The sequence below is a fragment of the Elephas maximus genome, chromosome 25, assembly GCF_024166365.1.
Source record: "Elephas maximus indicus isolate mEleMax1 chromosome 25, mEleMax1 primary haplotype, whole genome shotgun sequence".
NCBI lineage: Eukaryota > Metazoa > Chordata > Mammalia > Proboscidea > Elephantidae > Elephas > Elephas maximus.
Window position 1 is genome coordinate 43,790,097 of NC_064843.1, and position 15,948 is coordinate 43,806,044.

The 15,948-nt window shown below is 47.0% G+C and overlaps 1 protein-coding gene across 1 annotated transcript in view; it reads left to right on the top strand.

The window, feature by feature from the left end:
* The window catches only part of CDS2 (CDP-diacylglycerol synthase 2), a 72,418-nt gene extending 59,060 nt beyond the window's left edge, over positions 1-13,358 (top strand). The window contains exons 7-13 of the mRNA XM_049868815.1: positions 948-1,030; positions 3,300-3,387; positions 3,911-3,979; positions 4,898-5,050; positions 6,517-6,636; positions 7,089-7,192; positions 7,451-13,358. Coding sequence (XP_049724772.1) covers positions 948-1,030; positions 3,300-3,387; positions 3,911-3,979; positions 4,898-5,050; positions 6,517-6,636; positions 7,089-7,192; positions 7,451-7,580 — 747 coding nt within the window. The 3' untranslated portion in view covers positions 7,581-13,358. The remainder of the gene's footprint in view (positions 1-947; positions 1,031-3,299; positions 3,388-3,910; positions 3,980-4,897; positions 5,051-6,516; positions 6,637-7,088; positions 7,193-7,450) is intronic.
* The last annotated feature ends 2,590 nt before the right edge of the window (positions 13,359-15,948 follow it).

Genomic DNA, 15,948 nt, shown 5'->3' on the forward strand with positions numbered 1-15,948 from the left:
GTGTGTGTGTGTGTGCGCGTGTGTGCGTGCGTGCGCGCACGCGGGCATATATTGCTAGTTTTTTTCGGAGTTGCCTTCAACTCGTGGGGGTGGTGGAGTATATGTATGTATATATGTGTGTGTGTGTATATATATTCCAACCGGTAGTCTGGAAACTGAGGCAAAATTTCTGTTATAGTCTTGAGATGGAATTTCTTCTTCTTTGGGAAACCTCAGTTTCTGCTCTTAAGATCTTCAACTAATTGGAGGAGGCCCATCCACATTGTTGAGGATAATCTCTCTTAAAGTCATCTGATTGTAAACGTTAATCGTATCTACAAAATACCTTCTCAGCAACATCTAGATTAGTGTTTGACCAGACAACTGGGCATCATGGCCTAGCCAAATTGACGCATGAAATTAACCATCACAACTTGGTGCTGATGATTCTCTCCCTCAATTTGAGAATGTCTGCTCTCTGAGTGCCTCAAAAAACTTGTTGCCATTGAGTCGATTCGGACTCACAGCGACCCTGTAGGACAGAGTAGAACTGCCCCATGGTGTTTCAGAGGAGCAGCTGGTGGCTTCAAACTGTGAGCCTTTTTGGTTAGCAGCCAAACTCTTTAACCACCACACTACCAGAGCCCCTCAGTGCCCCAAGTACTCAATAAATACTTGTTAAGAAAACAGAAAGTACTCAGGCTTTCAGAGCACAGGAAGATCACTTAGGAATATGCTCTGCTGTCCTTGGCTGAGTGTGGGGGTACTTGAGATGGGGAGTGTAGCTGGGGGACAAAGTGTTAACTCTCAGAGACCAAATCTGGTCCCTTTTTACTTCCAAAAAGACTGGCTTAGAAGCAGGTATTTTGTCTGCCAGTTTCTTTGCAATTTTCTATTTGGTGTTGACTGTTCTTTGGAGTTATCATCAGGGTAAATTGTAGGTAGAGCTTACTGTGTGTCTTCTGCAGTTTGGCTGGACCCACGTAACCTTGCTGATTGTTGTGACCCAGTCGCACCTCGTTATTCACAACCTGTTTGAAGGAATGATCTGGTGAGTGAGGGCGGTGGGGACTCTTCTTTATTCAGCAGCTGTTTCTCCTGTGCAGAGGGGGCTGCCTTAGCCTCCCAGCTTGGGGTTCTCATACCTGAGCTGCATCAGAGCCCCCTGCAGGGCTGGTTACAACTCAGATTGCGGCACTCTACGTCTAAATTTCTGCTTCAGGAAGTCTGGTGCGGGGCCTGAGAATTGGCATTTCTAACATGTCTTCATGTGCTGCTGTTACTGCTCTTCAGGGCCCACACTTGGAGAACCACTGGGGTAGGCTGCTGGGAACAGGGACATTTAAAGAATCAAAAACAGTGCAATTGTATGGCAACAGATTTGAAAACCTAGAGGAAGTTTGTGTGATATCCTGGAAAAATGTAAATGACTAAATTTTAAGGAGAAAACTTGAATAGATCAGAAACTATACAAGAGTTTGAAAAATTGATTAAGAATCCACACCTGGGAGAGGAACCAGGATCAAGTGGGCCAACAGCTGAGTCTTATCTAACCCTTGATACCAAAACCGGCAAGCATAGGGAGGGGAGAACAAGCATGATAAACTGATTTCTCTTATGTTTATAGGTAAACCATTCTAAATTAAATATTAGCAAATTGAATGTGGCAATTTGTCAAAAGAATAGCATATTCTACTGAGTAGACTATTCCAGAAATCAAGGGCAGATTCAACAGGAAATCTGTGAGCATTGATAGAAATCAGCAGGGTGACTCAGGAAGCTGGAAAATCTTTTATGTAAAGAAAAGGTGAGGGCATATCCTGGTGTCTGTGGGAGAGGCACTTGAAACGGGGAGGCACTTGACTGTTGTGTTTAAGATCCTAGATTGTGCCTCTTCCCCATCTTAGAATGGGGTTATTATGATACCAGCCTTGTAAGGAATACGTTAGTAAATAGATGTAAAGTGCCTAGAACAAAGACTAGCTCCTATGGATGTCAGCTTTAGGCATTATTATATTTAAAACAATTATAATAGCTTGGGGAGACATGTAAATCTTTCCCTTGCTCTCAGAGTTTTTGTTAGGTATTTCTTAAGAGCGGTGTGTGCTGAGTCTTTACGGCCAAACATGTCACTTGACGGTGGATAATATTAAAAACTCTATAGTTATTGTATCTATATGGGGTCAAATTGAGTACAGCAACTGGAAAGATTAGATAGGACACTTAGGGAGCAGTGAGGAATAATTTGGAAAAGGGAAGTGAGACTGGTCGCACAACTTGAAGAATGTAATCAGTGCTCCTGAATTGAACACGTAAAAGTTGTTGAACTGGTGTGTGTTGTGCTCTGTATAGTCTCAGTAAACAAACAAAACAACTCTAGTTATTACTGGTTTTCAGAATCTAACTAGAAGACGTAATAATAGCCAAGGAAATGTGTTAGAAGCTTTGACAAAGTAAAATAATGTTACAGGGGGCTGGGAGGCGAGTGGAGTAAGGAGAGTACAGATGCCCTGAACCCCTCCCTTAAACAGGAAGTCAGAAAATCCTGCCTGAGGTAGAGGGGCCAGGAAACCGAGATTAACATAGATTACGTTAAGCTCTAATGCTGTTGTTAGGTGCTGTTGAACTGGTACTGACTCATAAAGACCTTACGTATAACAGAAAGAGCTTAAAAAAAGAAAGGGACTGTCAGAGTGCAGAGAGAGGAGAGAAAGAGATGTGCAACCGTGGAAATGCCCTGTTTCCGCCCCCTTGCAGCGAGGATGACCAGATCAGCAGGGGAGCAGAGATGGAAATCCAGCTGTGTTGTGGTGGTGTTCTCAGTGCGGTCCTTGGGAAAAGTAGGACTCAAAGGAGCTAGTGATAAACAAACAAAAAAACGAAATAAATCATGAAATAATTGGGAAATGTTATTAGGTAGAACTGTAGAGGTAACTACGGGAAGAAAAATCAGAAATGCGTAAAAGTGGTTATTTTTGAGAATGGAGATGGGGTGGAGAAAAGAAGGAAAACTTATTTTTTTTCCTTTACTGTTTGAATTTGTAATATCATTTCCCTATATCACTTTATAATGAAAAAGAGCAAATGACACTGTATAGACGTCAGCTCCATTTCTTAGTAGTCATTCGGTAATACATGTCAGGTCCTAGGTGCTGGGTTTGGCTTATTTGGTATTTTATTTCTTTTTCAGTTATTCCTGAATGGGTTACAGGTACTTAATGGGTTATTTTGATAGTGAGACCCACATATAGCATTGTTTCGTGGACTTGCAAGGTACGAGGTCTTGATACAGTTGATCTCAACTTTGCTTTATTTCCTAGGTTCATCGTCCCCATTTCCTGTGTCATCTGTAATGACATCATGGCCTATATGTTTGGCTTTTTCTTTGGTCGAACCCCGCTCATCAAGGTAAGTGGATTACCCTAATACGAAATATCCTGGTGAGGGGAGGGTGGAGCTTTCAGTGCCAGCAGATCAGCCTGAGAGGCAGAGAAGAGATCTAGCTGGTGTGTATTGTGGCCATGTCGTTATGTTTTCCTGGGGAAGGCTGGCCCACAAGAGCTGATCATAAATTAATTTTAAGAGAAAACATTGACAACCGCTCAGGAGAAAAAAAAAAAGCTAATAAGGAAAATATTTTTATCAGACTATATAGGCACACTTTTGAGGCTTTGATATGGATTTAAGTGTTGTCGTTTAATTAATGTACTGCTTTTTAATGTATTTAAAATATCCGAATGACCGATTGAAACATAAAGGAAACTGGGGGGGATTAGAGAGGGAACAAGGAAACCAAGGCTGGGGAAATTTAGAAGATGAGGGGGTTAAGAGAATGGGGTTTTTTATAATAGAGAGGTGTTTGTAAGTAATTATAGTTTCCAAAGCCTGAGTTATCAAACCCCTTTGCTAAGAACTTGCTTTCTGTCCACAGCTCTCCCCGAAGAAGACCTGGGAAGGCTTCATTGGGGGCTTCTTTGCCACTGTGGTGTTTGGACTCCTGGTAGGTGGTGGCGCCCGGTAGGGTGGGGGAGCGGACGGAGGCCTCACACCCACCATCCAAGGTCTATCCAGGGCTAGAGAGTGTGTTTCCCAAGCTTAGGAAGTCTGTCCTGCTGAATCGGTGACCTTGTGCTGAAGAGGGGCCAAGCATGGTACACCATCACCACCAGGGACAGTGCTGGCTGTCCTTCCCCAGCCACCTTTCATATAAGGGCCTGGTGGTGGAGAAGCAGTGGCCGTGCACACCTTGCCCTCCCTCATGCCTCAGTGGGGCATGGTGACACCCAGCTGGCAGCATCTTGTCCAGACGTGTGATATTTCAGGGGCAGAGAAGGAGTAAGGGGTGATGTGCCACACAAACCCAGGTTCCCCCATGTGTGCCCTGCCTGGAGGTGGGTGATCTTGCAGCCCTCCTGGGAACATGGTGCCCTGCTTCTGATCCCCAGGCCAGTCTCTCCATTCTCAGAGCTGTCTAGCTTAGTGCCGACCTCCCTACCTTTATAACTCTTCAGCCTCTTTCCTCCTGGCTGTCTGCCCCCGACTGTCCCGCTCCACCCTCCATTTATCATTAGGTTACGAGATCTTGAGGGATACGGACTGTAGCTCCACTCCCCCAAAATGGTGAAGCTGCTTTTGGTGCTTTGCCTAAATTCCTTCAGGTCTTTCCTGAATTATTTTAGGACCTGGGGGTTTGGGCAAGTATGTGTGTATTTATCACCTGTGGGACCTCAGTGGGCTGTGAATGTCGATTTTTATTTATTTTTAAATGGAGGTAAAATATACACATAGTGAAACATGGGCCTCTGATTTAGCACACAGCTGGCAGTTAGGTGGTTGGCACTGTGAGGAACATCTCAAATGCCGTGTCTGGTGGCCAGGCTGGATGGCTAGAACTTGCTCATCTTTCCTTCATCCTCAGTTGTCCTATGTGATGTCTGGGTACCGATACTTCGTCTGCCCTGTGGAGTACAACAACGACACCAACAGCTTCACCGTGGACTGTCAGCCCTCAGACCTGTTTCGCCTGCAGGAGTACAACATTCCCGGGGTGATCCAGTCGGTCATTGGCTGGGTATGTGGATGGGATGGATGAATGGCCTCAGGTCCTCCTCGATTGGATAGTGACTACAGAGCGAGAGGCCCCCTCCCATAAACAAAAACAAAAACACCCCAAAGCCTTGAGACCTAGGATGAAGGATAGTTGCTCAGGCCAGTTCAGGGTGAGGGCAGCAAGAGACCCTTCCTTCCACCTCATATCGTTCAGACCAGTGGTTCTCATTGTGTGCTTTATTTGTGGGTACTCAAGGGACCCTGAGATCCTTTCTAGGGGTCTGCAGAGACAGTATTTTCATACTAATCCTGTAACATTATTTGTCTTTTTCCCTTTGTTGGCATTTGCCATGGTGGTGCAAAAGCTGTGGTGGGTAGTGCTGTTGGGCCCCAGAGTACGAATCAAGGCTGCAACACCAGATTGTGCTAGAAGTCACTGGATTCTTCACGCCTCACGCTTGCAGGAAAAAAAGCCCTTTTCACTGAAGAATGTCTTTGATGAAATAGTAAAGTTAATTTTATTGAAGTGTTGACCTTGAGTACACATCTTTTTAATATTCTGTGTAACAAAATGGAAAGCATACATAAGGCGAAATGGCAAGTATGCTGCCTCCAAGCACAAGGCTTGCCTAAAGGAAAGGCACGAGGGTGGTGGTTTGAATTGTGAGCTGAACTGGCTCTTTTTTTCTAGAAACATAATTTTTACTTGAAAAGAAGTGACAAACTATAGCTGTTCAGACCCGGGTATTTGCCAGACATTTTCTTGAAAGTGAACAGAGTGAGCCTGTCACTTTAAGGGAACAACTGACAGTCATTGTTATCAGGTATAAATTTGGCTTTCAAGTGAAAATTAGAATTTTAAAAACTTGGATCTGCTGCTGTGAGCTTGACAGCTCCCTAATACTTAGACTTTCCTACTGAGGTTTGCGAGGATGAGATGATTTTTGGGGGTATTATGTAGTCAAATGTGTCTGCATTTGGGAGACTTACATAACTCTGAACTAGCATAGTGTTATCCAGCCGCGCGTGAGTGAGAGATCCGTTCCCAGTGCTTAACAGTCCACAGGAGGCGCATGGAGCAGGGCACGAAAAGTTCATCGGTAGGGTTTCAGGTTCCACCCTGCAGCTAACTTTCGGCAACTACCACTTGTCAAGTTCTGGTGTAATGTCAAAGAAGGAGATCCACAATTATCTGAACAGACTATCAAAATACCCTTGCGTTTTCAATGACGTAGTCTGTTAGTCTGTGTGAGGCTGGCTTTTCTTTAACCAAAGCAGCATTTTACACAGCAGATTGAATGCAGAACACCTTAATGTCTTCAGTTAAGCCAGACATTAGGGATGCAAAAATGAAAAAGAAACAAAAATCCAGTCTTCTCACTATTGTGTGTGTGTGTGTGTGAAATTTTAGTTTCGTAAGTGATGGATGCTAAAAGGAATACGGCTGGGCTTGTGGCCATCTAACTTTTGTACATTGTGTTCTCTCAGAAAACGGTCTGGATGTACCCCTTCCAGAGTCACAGCGTTGCCCTGTCCACCTTTGCCTCGCTCATCGGCCCCTTTGGAGGGTTCTTTGCAAGTGGATTCAAACGAGCCTTTAAAATCAAAGTAGGAAAACCCTCCTGTCGGTGTTTCTCCTTGTCTCCCAGCCAGGCTCCTCCCGTCTCACTCTCTCCCCCATCTTCGCCCATCTTCTGCCTTTTTCCACTGGCTCTACCCTGTCAACCACCACTCTCTTCAAGATACCAGGCTATTAGTGTGTGTTCTTCTTGGTCCATACATTGAATTTCGGTAGATTAAATAAAAATGTGTTGTCTCCAAGAAAATTCAGTAGTTGGATTTCCAGTTATTTGTTAGCGTAGCTTTCTTTAAAAGAACATTTGGTAATTTAACAAGATTGTGTCCTATGATAGCCTCAGCATTTGAGTCGATATTTAATTCTCCCTTTTTGTTGACCTCAGCTACTCAGGACACAAACAGGACATGGGGTGGGACTGTTAGGCTGGGGTTTGGTCACTGGCTGAGTCCAGGCTCATCGACCCTTCGCTCACCTCTAACAGGACTTTGCCAATACCATTCCCGGCCACGGAGGCATCATGGATCGTTTTGACTGCCAGTATCTGATGGCCACCTTTGTCAACGTCTACATCGCCAGTTTTATCAGGTACAGTGCTTTCCCACCTGGACCGAGTGAGCGGAGTTGTAAGTATGGTGAAATTGAAGAGTGTCAGCTACCTCCAGACTCGCGGGAAAAGCCTCCCAAGTGTGAATGTAGTTTTCAGTGTGACTCCTATGGATTCCCTTTAGCCCCACTGCCCTCCGTTAGTCCAGATAATCCCGTGGTCGGAGCAGCCACTCCTTAATCGGGCCCTAGAAAGAGCCAGGCCCCAGCTCAGTGCTGCTCCTTCCCCTCCTGTTCCAGGGGCCCTAACCCGAGCAAGCTGATCCAGCAGTTCCTGACCCTGCGGCCTGAGCAGCAGCTCCACATCTTTAACACGCTCAAGTCTCACCTGACTGACAAGGGGATGCTGACAGCCGCCGCGGATGAGTAGGGGCCGCCGTGCTGAGAGAGCAGGACTGAGCAAGGGGCGGTCTCAGGCAAGCCCAGCTGATGTGTGACTTAGACAAGGACAAGGCTTCAACTCACTTTTTTTTTCCCTTTTTTTGGTAGAATTTTTTTTTGTTGTTAAAAATATCTGTATATAGAGTCTGTGTGTTTATGATTGGGATTGTGAGCGAACTACAGCTTCGAGTCAGAAAGAAGTCACAGCGTAAACCCACTTGGGGTTTTTAAACAAAATATTTAACAATCTGGAAGACAGTGTTGCCCAGCATGTGAGCATCTACTTGGTGGTCCTAGCCCCCCGTCGATTGCAGCATTTCTGGGCTTGATCAGAGAGCAGTGAGCATCTGCGTCTGACAGGCAGGGCAGAGGCGCGGCTCGGGTGTCTTTGCTGTGCTGGCAAGCTTTCACCTGAGTGCTCCCTGGTAACCTCTGCCTTGGAGCTCTGAGAAGAGGGTTGCCTTCTGCTGGGCCGAAGGGACACAGGCTTATTCACCACACAAGCATTCTATCTACACAGAATCCTGCCGAGCCTAAGCTCTGCTTTACGATGCAGTTTCCCCTTACTTCATCACAGGCTGAAAGAAGCTTTCAGTTTTTAATTTTTTAAGAAAGCACGAAAAATTATAATCATCTGGAAAATACCACACTGTCATATTTCAGATGTCTGCAGTAGAATGTACTGTAACTGAGCCCTTTCCTGCAGGTTTTAGGCTCGAGTGTCTTCTATGGGCAGTCCGGCTAGCTGTCTTTTCAGGGACGTGGCTGTACACGTGTGTGCTGTAGACCTGCTGCTGCTGAATCATCCTTCCTGGGGCTTTCTCATTAGTCAGGGAGCAGAGGGAATGAGCTTCTAGTTATTCATGCGTCCTTTGCCCTACCACCCACGTAGCTGCTGTGTTGTGTATAGACTACTTCTGAGGTGAGTGCCCGCGCGCGTGTTTTACAAATCCCTTATTTCTCAGTGATTTCAGTCATGCCATGACTTCACTGAAAACTATGGAAAACCTAACCCGATTAGAGGTTTGACTGTACTCAAGATTAAATGCGTACTTTTAATATAACGTGACCAGTTTAAGTGTAGTTTGTATCTTACTGGGGGACCTCTTTTTTTTTTTTTTTTAAACTGTGATTTATTTTTTTCCTTCCTAAATACGGGAGTATGATTGACTTTGGGAAGACACGTTCTTTGTCAAGACAACAAGCAATGGAGTGTAGTTGAGGGAACTTGGGGCCCAGATACGTTAATGCCATGCCACGGTTGTTTTCATTGCCTGTTGAGGGTGTAATGATTTGTGTCAGCACCTTGCCTATTGGCTGTGTTATTTTCTTAAATCAGCCTTCTGGCTCCCTGCAAGCTCAGAGCCCAGGTCGCTGAAGTGCACCAGTGATGTTGAGCTCACAGCTCGCTGTGTGAACACCCACATGCATGCAGGATTGAAGCAGCTCCTTTCTCTCAACTTTTACTTCTATTTCAGCTGAGTGGCTTTTCTTTTTCAGGCCCATGGTCCCCTTAAAAACAAAACATGCTTTCAGGAGGGGTTTCAGTCCTAGCTCTGTGGCCCTGGGCAGGACACATTCCTCCCTGGGTCCTTCTTTTCTGAGCTGTCTGGGACCTTCCGCTTTTCCGTGATGCTGGCTGAGCAGGTTCTTGTTGCTGGAGGCGGCTTTGGGTATTGAACCTGTCCTGGACATGGAAGAGACAAGTGGTTTTAGGCCTTTCCTCTAAATACTTGTCTTTAAGGTGAGTCAGTCCTGCAGCAACAAATCCTAAATAGAAAAGGTGATTAGTAACAAAGCCGGAGTTTTCTAACTGGAGAAAGATCCCCAAACTGGATACAGAAGTAAGCCTCATTTGTCCTGTGTTGCTCCATGGGGACATTTGGTGGGGTCTTTGGGTTGAGAGCAGGGAGCATCAGGATGAGCCCAGCAGCCGAGACCTACTCTTGAGTGGGACTGCTTTGGGACCAGGGAGCCTGGCAGTAGCAGGTCGGGGAATCCCAGAGCCTGTGGGTGGGTGGGATCCTGCAAAACTGAAGCTAGAGACTCATCAGAGCTGCCAGCAGGAAGGCCAGCAGGAAGGCCAGTGGGTTAGCTTAGGTTTAATTTCTGCTGGTTTTCCCATGTGCTTTCTGGTGAAATATGAGAAATTTCCTAGTCTGGTAGCCAGGAGAACACTGCCCCCTTGTGTCTGTATAGCACAGTGTTGTTCTTTCTCCATTTACTTTAAATACATCCCTCTACAAGACTGAGAGACTATTTTAACAGACACCCGTGTCAGATCTTACTGGGTGGTATAATTTGCTTCAGATCCTTTTTTCCTCCCTAAATAAAATGGAACGGTTGAAGCTCTCTGTGTGTTCTCCCTTGCCGTGAACTCATTGTTTATCACTTCATGCGTGGTTTTATGTTTCTGCTAGTTTATGTATTTATAGATATTGTGTAGTCCTGGTTTAGAGACTTTGTTTGTTTTCCAACTTGTGTCCTGTACATTCTCACCACAGCCTCCTGAGCACCTCAGGCGTGCGTCGTCAGCTCTGTACCGTGAGGAATCTGGGCCAGTGGAGGGGGCAGAGGGAGCAGGCTTCCCAGCTCACGTGGCCGAGTCAGAACTCTGTCTGTTTTGGGCTCTGCCCACCAGGACGAGGACTAGGTTGTCTCCCAGCTCCACTGACCTTTGAGGAAGCAGTGTAAGTGAGCCTGAAAGTTTGCAGCATTCTTTCCCTCAAACTCAGGAGGCCTGACCTTACTTCACTCGTACGAGCTAAGAGCTTGAATTGTCTTTAGTGACGACAGCTGTGGGGGCTCCGAGCCCTCTCTGTGCGTGTGTGTGCCTCCCCTCAGCCTCTCCCAGCATCTGAAGGTGCGGATTTCTGTTTTATTCCTGAAATTGAAACCCTCTCAGGCAGCATGGGGCTTATTTATGCTTACTAATTTTTGTGTGTTTTATATTCTGAGTATTTTAGTAGCTACAGTGTGACTGTATTTAAAATATATTTACTCTTACCCAACCAAACCCACTGCTGTTGAGTTGATTCCGACTCCCAGGGACCCTGTAGAACAGAGTAGAACTGCCCTACAGGGTTTCCAAGGCTGTAATCTTTATGGAAGCTGACTGCCACATCGTTCTCCCTCGGAGCCGCTGGTGGGTTCAAACCACTGACCCTTGGTTTAGCAGCTGAGTGCTTAGCCACTGCGCCACCAGAGCTGCATTTACTGTTAGCGATGTACACTTCTGTAATGTGTGTTTGAAACTAATAATGTAAGGTGAGATGTAGCTTCACTTTACACAGGGAAACTTTGTAACCCTTTTTATGGTATTTATTTTTTCCCACTGGGCTTTTTTCCTATGACTTTAACCTAATTTATGTAAGAAAATTCCAGAAGTATATCCTAAGGGAGACCAAACAGCCCTGTGATTTGAATCTAACCTTGTTGCCGAGTTGGCTGGAGCCTGATTCTGATGGACCCTGGAATTCAGACCTTCAGAATGTCAGTGAGCTCGGGCGTGCTCAGGACCCCCTGCACTGTTGACAGAGGTCGGTGGGCGGCGGGGTGGGGGGGCGTGGTGCGGACAACGGACAGACGGACACGAATGACTCAGGGCAGAGGGTGCCACTGCTGAGAACATAGCGTGATGTGTGTGTCCAGCAGTGGCACTTTCCCTATGTAGCCAGCCCATGGTGGGCTCCCAAAATGCAGTCCCTCATTGCCCAAAACTCTTCCTGTCGTAGTAATGCCTAGACACCTCACCTCCTGAGTTCCAGCTGCAGGAATGGAGAGGAGAGCCCAAGGGGAAGATGTCCAGGTGACTGTCAGGGACACATCACAGGACACACTGTGGCAGACTCTCACTGTGCTTTCTGGCACATGGTATACAGCAGCTGAAACACAAACTGTCAGGTCCCCAAAGAACCTCATTATTTTGTCCTTTTCTTGGTTAAGACAAGCTTCCTTTTCCTCTTATCACCCTTCATACAGTTGCCCAGCTTGCAGTTTTTAAAAAGACCAAAAGCTCCCACTTCCTGACTCTGTTTCCCTGTTGGGTGGGTGCTGGGATTTGGACCCAGGGGTGATGAAGGAGCCTTACTTAAGAGCTCTTCTAGGCCCACTCCTCTTGGTCCCGGCCTCTCCTCACCTGCATTCCGCATAGAAACGGGCTCCGTTCTCAGTGAGGATCGCAGTTCCTGCTGCTGACCGTGCATGGTTTCCATTGAAAATGTCCTCATCATTTCCCCTCCCCTCAGCCAGTCAGGTAGACTCACTCAGACTCTTGGGGTTGGAGGCTGTTTGGGGGCTGCCTGCTTATTGAGTAAAGCTTTCACCTACTTGGATGGGGACCATGTTTTCTTAGGCAAAGAGATTTCACTGTGAGGCTATATGAGAGGTGTAGTTTGGACACTGAAGTGTTGGGGTTTTTTTAGGGCATGTAGATGATTTATGCAAATAGAGAGGCAGAAAATGTGAAGTCAAGGGCTTTTTGGCCAGCAATTTTCAAGTCTGTTGGATATTTTAAGACCCTGTCCCCTCTTCCACCAAATGCCTATCTGCTGAGGCTCCCCTATTTGTGAGTCAGTGCGATGCTAGCAATGTGTTTGTTAACAATTGCCATACTAGTAATAGTGCTTTGTATGTGCCAGGCACAGTGCGAAGAGCTAGTAGATACGTTACCCCTTTTAATCCAGAAAGCAGTCTTTGATTAAGTATTATTATCCCATTTTTTGGGCGAGAAACTGAAACATCTTGATTGAGGCCAAGAACGATGGTTAAGAAGATGGGCTTTGGGTCTAAATAGCCCTGGGTCTGAGTCCTGCCTTGGCGCTCACTAGCCATATGACCCCAGTGGGTTACTTGGTGGCTCTAAGCCTCTAACTCTGACTCAGATGGCTGTGATAATAGTGCCTTCTTTGTGGGATTGCTGTGAGGATTTAATGAGATAACGCATGTAAACGTTTAACCTAGTGCCTGGCACATAGTAAGTGCTCAATAAGTGGTAGTTATTTTTGTTGGATTCAGCTGGTAGTTAGAACCTGGACTGGTGGAATGGCAGGGCCTGAGCTCTCCTTCACCACACTGCCACCTGCCACGGCCTAGAAAGTGACCATACTGTCCTGAGGGAAGCCATCCAACCATCTACAGGGTCTCTGTGCTTTGTACTGCATTTAGAAGGTGAGCCTGATGAAAGGCCAGAAGGATATTCAGAGAACCTTTCCTCTTCCCGGTGGGAATGGTTTGTGTGAGAATCTTGCCCACTTCCTCCTGCCCCTGGTCTAGACCACCCGTGGGGAAGGAGACCCTCCCCTGTTGCCCGAGTGGTACCTCCACTTCCAGGACATTGAGGGCCTGTTGGTGACCCTCTCTGGACCCTACCTCCCCCTTGGCCAATGGCTGTACTCTGTGTGCACAGCTCAGGGCCTGCAGCACTTCCTGTGTGGGCAGACATTTCAGGGGCCAAGAAGAGTATGGGACATGGAACATGGACGCCTTCTCTGCAGCAGATACAGTACAAGCCCAGAGCCTAAACTCTGCCTGTACCTTCACAGCGGGATGGGCTGCGGCCTCGTACTTCATTCTTTCTTAAAGGCGCTAACTGGGTAGAAGCAGGTGACAACTGAGGACAGATATGTGGGGCATTCTGCTGGATTCTCGATTAGCAAAGGGTCAAATGCGGAGGGTTCATGAGTGAATGGAGGGCAGGGACTGGATAGAGTGAATAATGTTTTTATAATTTACTAGTTTTCTGAGTGGAGAACAAGGAGAGTTGGCGGGCAGGTGTGTGGGTGGGTGGGTGGGTGGTGGAGGAGTCTTCACTTTGAAGGAATGGTGTTGATTCACAGGACCCGTGAAATTCTCAAGTCAGTGGAAAAATAATAGCTTAGAACTACTGGCTTGGCTGTGGATTATTTCATGGGTTTTAGCGGGGAACGGTGACCAGACCCCAAAAGTTCATTGCTAGTATTTAAATAATGGTCTCTACTTCTCAGTTAGTAAGTGAAGTCATGATTATGGCTTGACTCAGGGAAGGATGGCCATGGAGATGTTTAATAAGCAGCCGCTGTGACAGGCTGGTCCTGCCTGGGCTTGCCCAGGAGAGTCTCTCGCCCCTGGCACTTCTCACCAGGCCTGGTGCTTGAGCCCTCCATGTTCCATCTAATGGACCTAGGCAACTCTCTATCCATAGAGAAAAAGGCTCCAAACTGGAGGCTCGGGTCCCTGGGCATCAGGCTGAGAATGCCTTGTCCAGTGGTCTCCTGGGGGACCTATCTCTTTGTAGCCCCAAAGAACTTTCCCTGTAAACAGCTCCCAGAGGCTGTAGCTGCCTGGTGATTCTGTCCCGAGGTAAATTGTGCTTGCTGATGCCACCCACATGGCTTTGTCTTTGGCTGCAGGAGTCGAGTTCATGTACTGGCTTTGCTGAAGGAATACCAGAATACAAGTGGGGTTAAGAGGATTTTTAGCAGGTAGAAGGTGAATACTTGTTCTCTTAAGGGCTTCTCTTGTATGCTGTTTCCGGGTGGTAGGGGGGGTTAGTATTAGTGGCGGGTTACTCAGTAAGCAAGGTAAGCACAGGCTTACTTATGCTTACTTACTGGCCTGTAGTGACCAATTTCACCTTGGTTTCCTGTGCTTACCTTACTTACTGGGTAATCTGTCCCTATCAGGGATTGTAAATTTGAAAAGCGGTTTTGCTCTTGTATGAAGGTGCTGTGGGTTTGGGAGAGAGACAAATGCCAGCCATAACTAGAAGCAGAATCTTTGATGTGGTAAAAAAATGTGAAACTGTTCAGTACAGATGAGCTGGTAAGCAAGGTAAGCACTGTGCTTCCCTTGCCTATTGGCTAATCCGCCCCTGGCTGTTATAGTCTGTTGCTTTACGTCACACTGGGTGGGCATCTGCAGGCTGATTACGTAGGGAAGAGCTGAGAGCCTTCTGGAATTGATGCTGATACCAAGCTTTAATTTTTATCGATGTTTAATACCTTACGAAATGAAAGGGGAAGACCAGAGTGCTAGGTGGGAGCAGCTCAGCAGGCCCTTCTGCAGAAGCGTCTTGGGAACCCAGGTGCTTTTGAGTGAGTCGGGGACAGCTGGAGACTTCCTTCTTAATTCTGCCCCTCTGAGGATCTCTTTAACCTGAAAGTTTCCCAAAACGTAGAGATGGCCTCCCCTCCCCTTCTGGGGAGAAGTTAGTGTTTTGAGTGCCAAGCAGTCTTGTGTACGCATCCCTGCCAAGGTCTGTGCTGCCAGAGGTCGGCCCTGTGTTGACCCTGCCCTGGCCCCTCTGTGATGGGGCAGATTCCCCCTCTCCATGAGTCAGCTTCTCTGCACCCTTTTTGTGTGGATGGACAATGTGGAATTTTGTTATCTTGCCCTGATAGGCTGGGTGTTAACGTTGTTTTCCTGCTGCCCTCAGACATGGGTGACCTTGAGGCAGCTCCTGGGTGTGTGGAGGTCCCTAGGGCCTCCCCGGATAGGTGTGTCCCTGTGTGCTGCTTCTGTACTCTTACCAGCTTAGTGCCCACTAATCAATGTTTCTGCCACGCCTGACCTTCCTCTGTGCCCTGTTTGATCCGTGTTGGACAATACATGTAGATTCTTTGTAAATGCAATGTCAGAACATGATATGCTGTATGTTGGAAAATACTTACCTTATTTATATACCTGAATGTTGCTACCATACAAATAAACATATATGAAATTCTAGAGTGTGTGTGGTTTTTGATGGGAAAGAATGCCTTTTGAAGGCCGAGGTGCAGAAGGGATGTGGCAACTTGGCAGGGGACGTGGGGGAGGAAGTCATTCTGTGGAACCAGTGTTCATTCTCAGCATGGTCATCATGTGGACCGCTCTCTGCCCCTGGGGACACCTTCACCCCTAGACCTTCACAGCACCCTGGCCTGGCTTTCCTCCTGCCTCTTTGGTTGCTCCTGCTCAGCTGCCTTTCTGGGCGTCTCACCTGTTTGTCCCTTAGATGATGGCATTCTCTCTGAGCACCCCCGCCCCCACCGCTTCTCTCCCCGGGGTGTTCTTATCTGTTCTCAGGGCTTGGATCACCGTTACTTGGATGACTCTTGAGTCTGTGTCCGCAGCCCAGGTAGGCTGTACGTTCAGCTGCCTGCCAGGCCTCTCTGCGTGGACATCTATGGCTGCTTCACACTTGACATGATAAAATCCAAACCCATGCCCTTTCCCTAAGCCTGCACCTAACCCAGTGTTCTTTAACTCCCCACCTGTTTGCTATGCAAGTCGGTACCTAGGAGTGACCTGATCAGTAACCAAGGCCTGCCTTCTAAACACCCTTAATGTTCATCCTCACTGTCAGCCCCTGGCCGAGGCCCATGCTCCTACCAGAATTT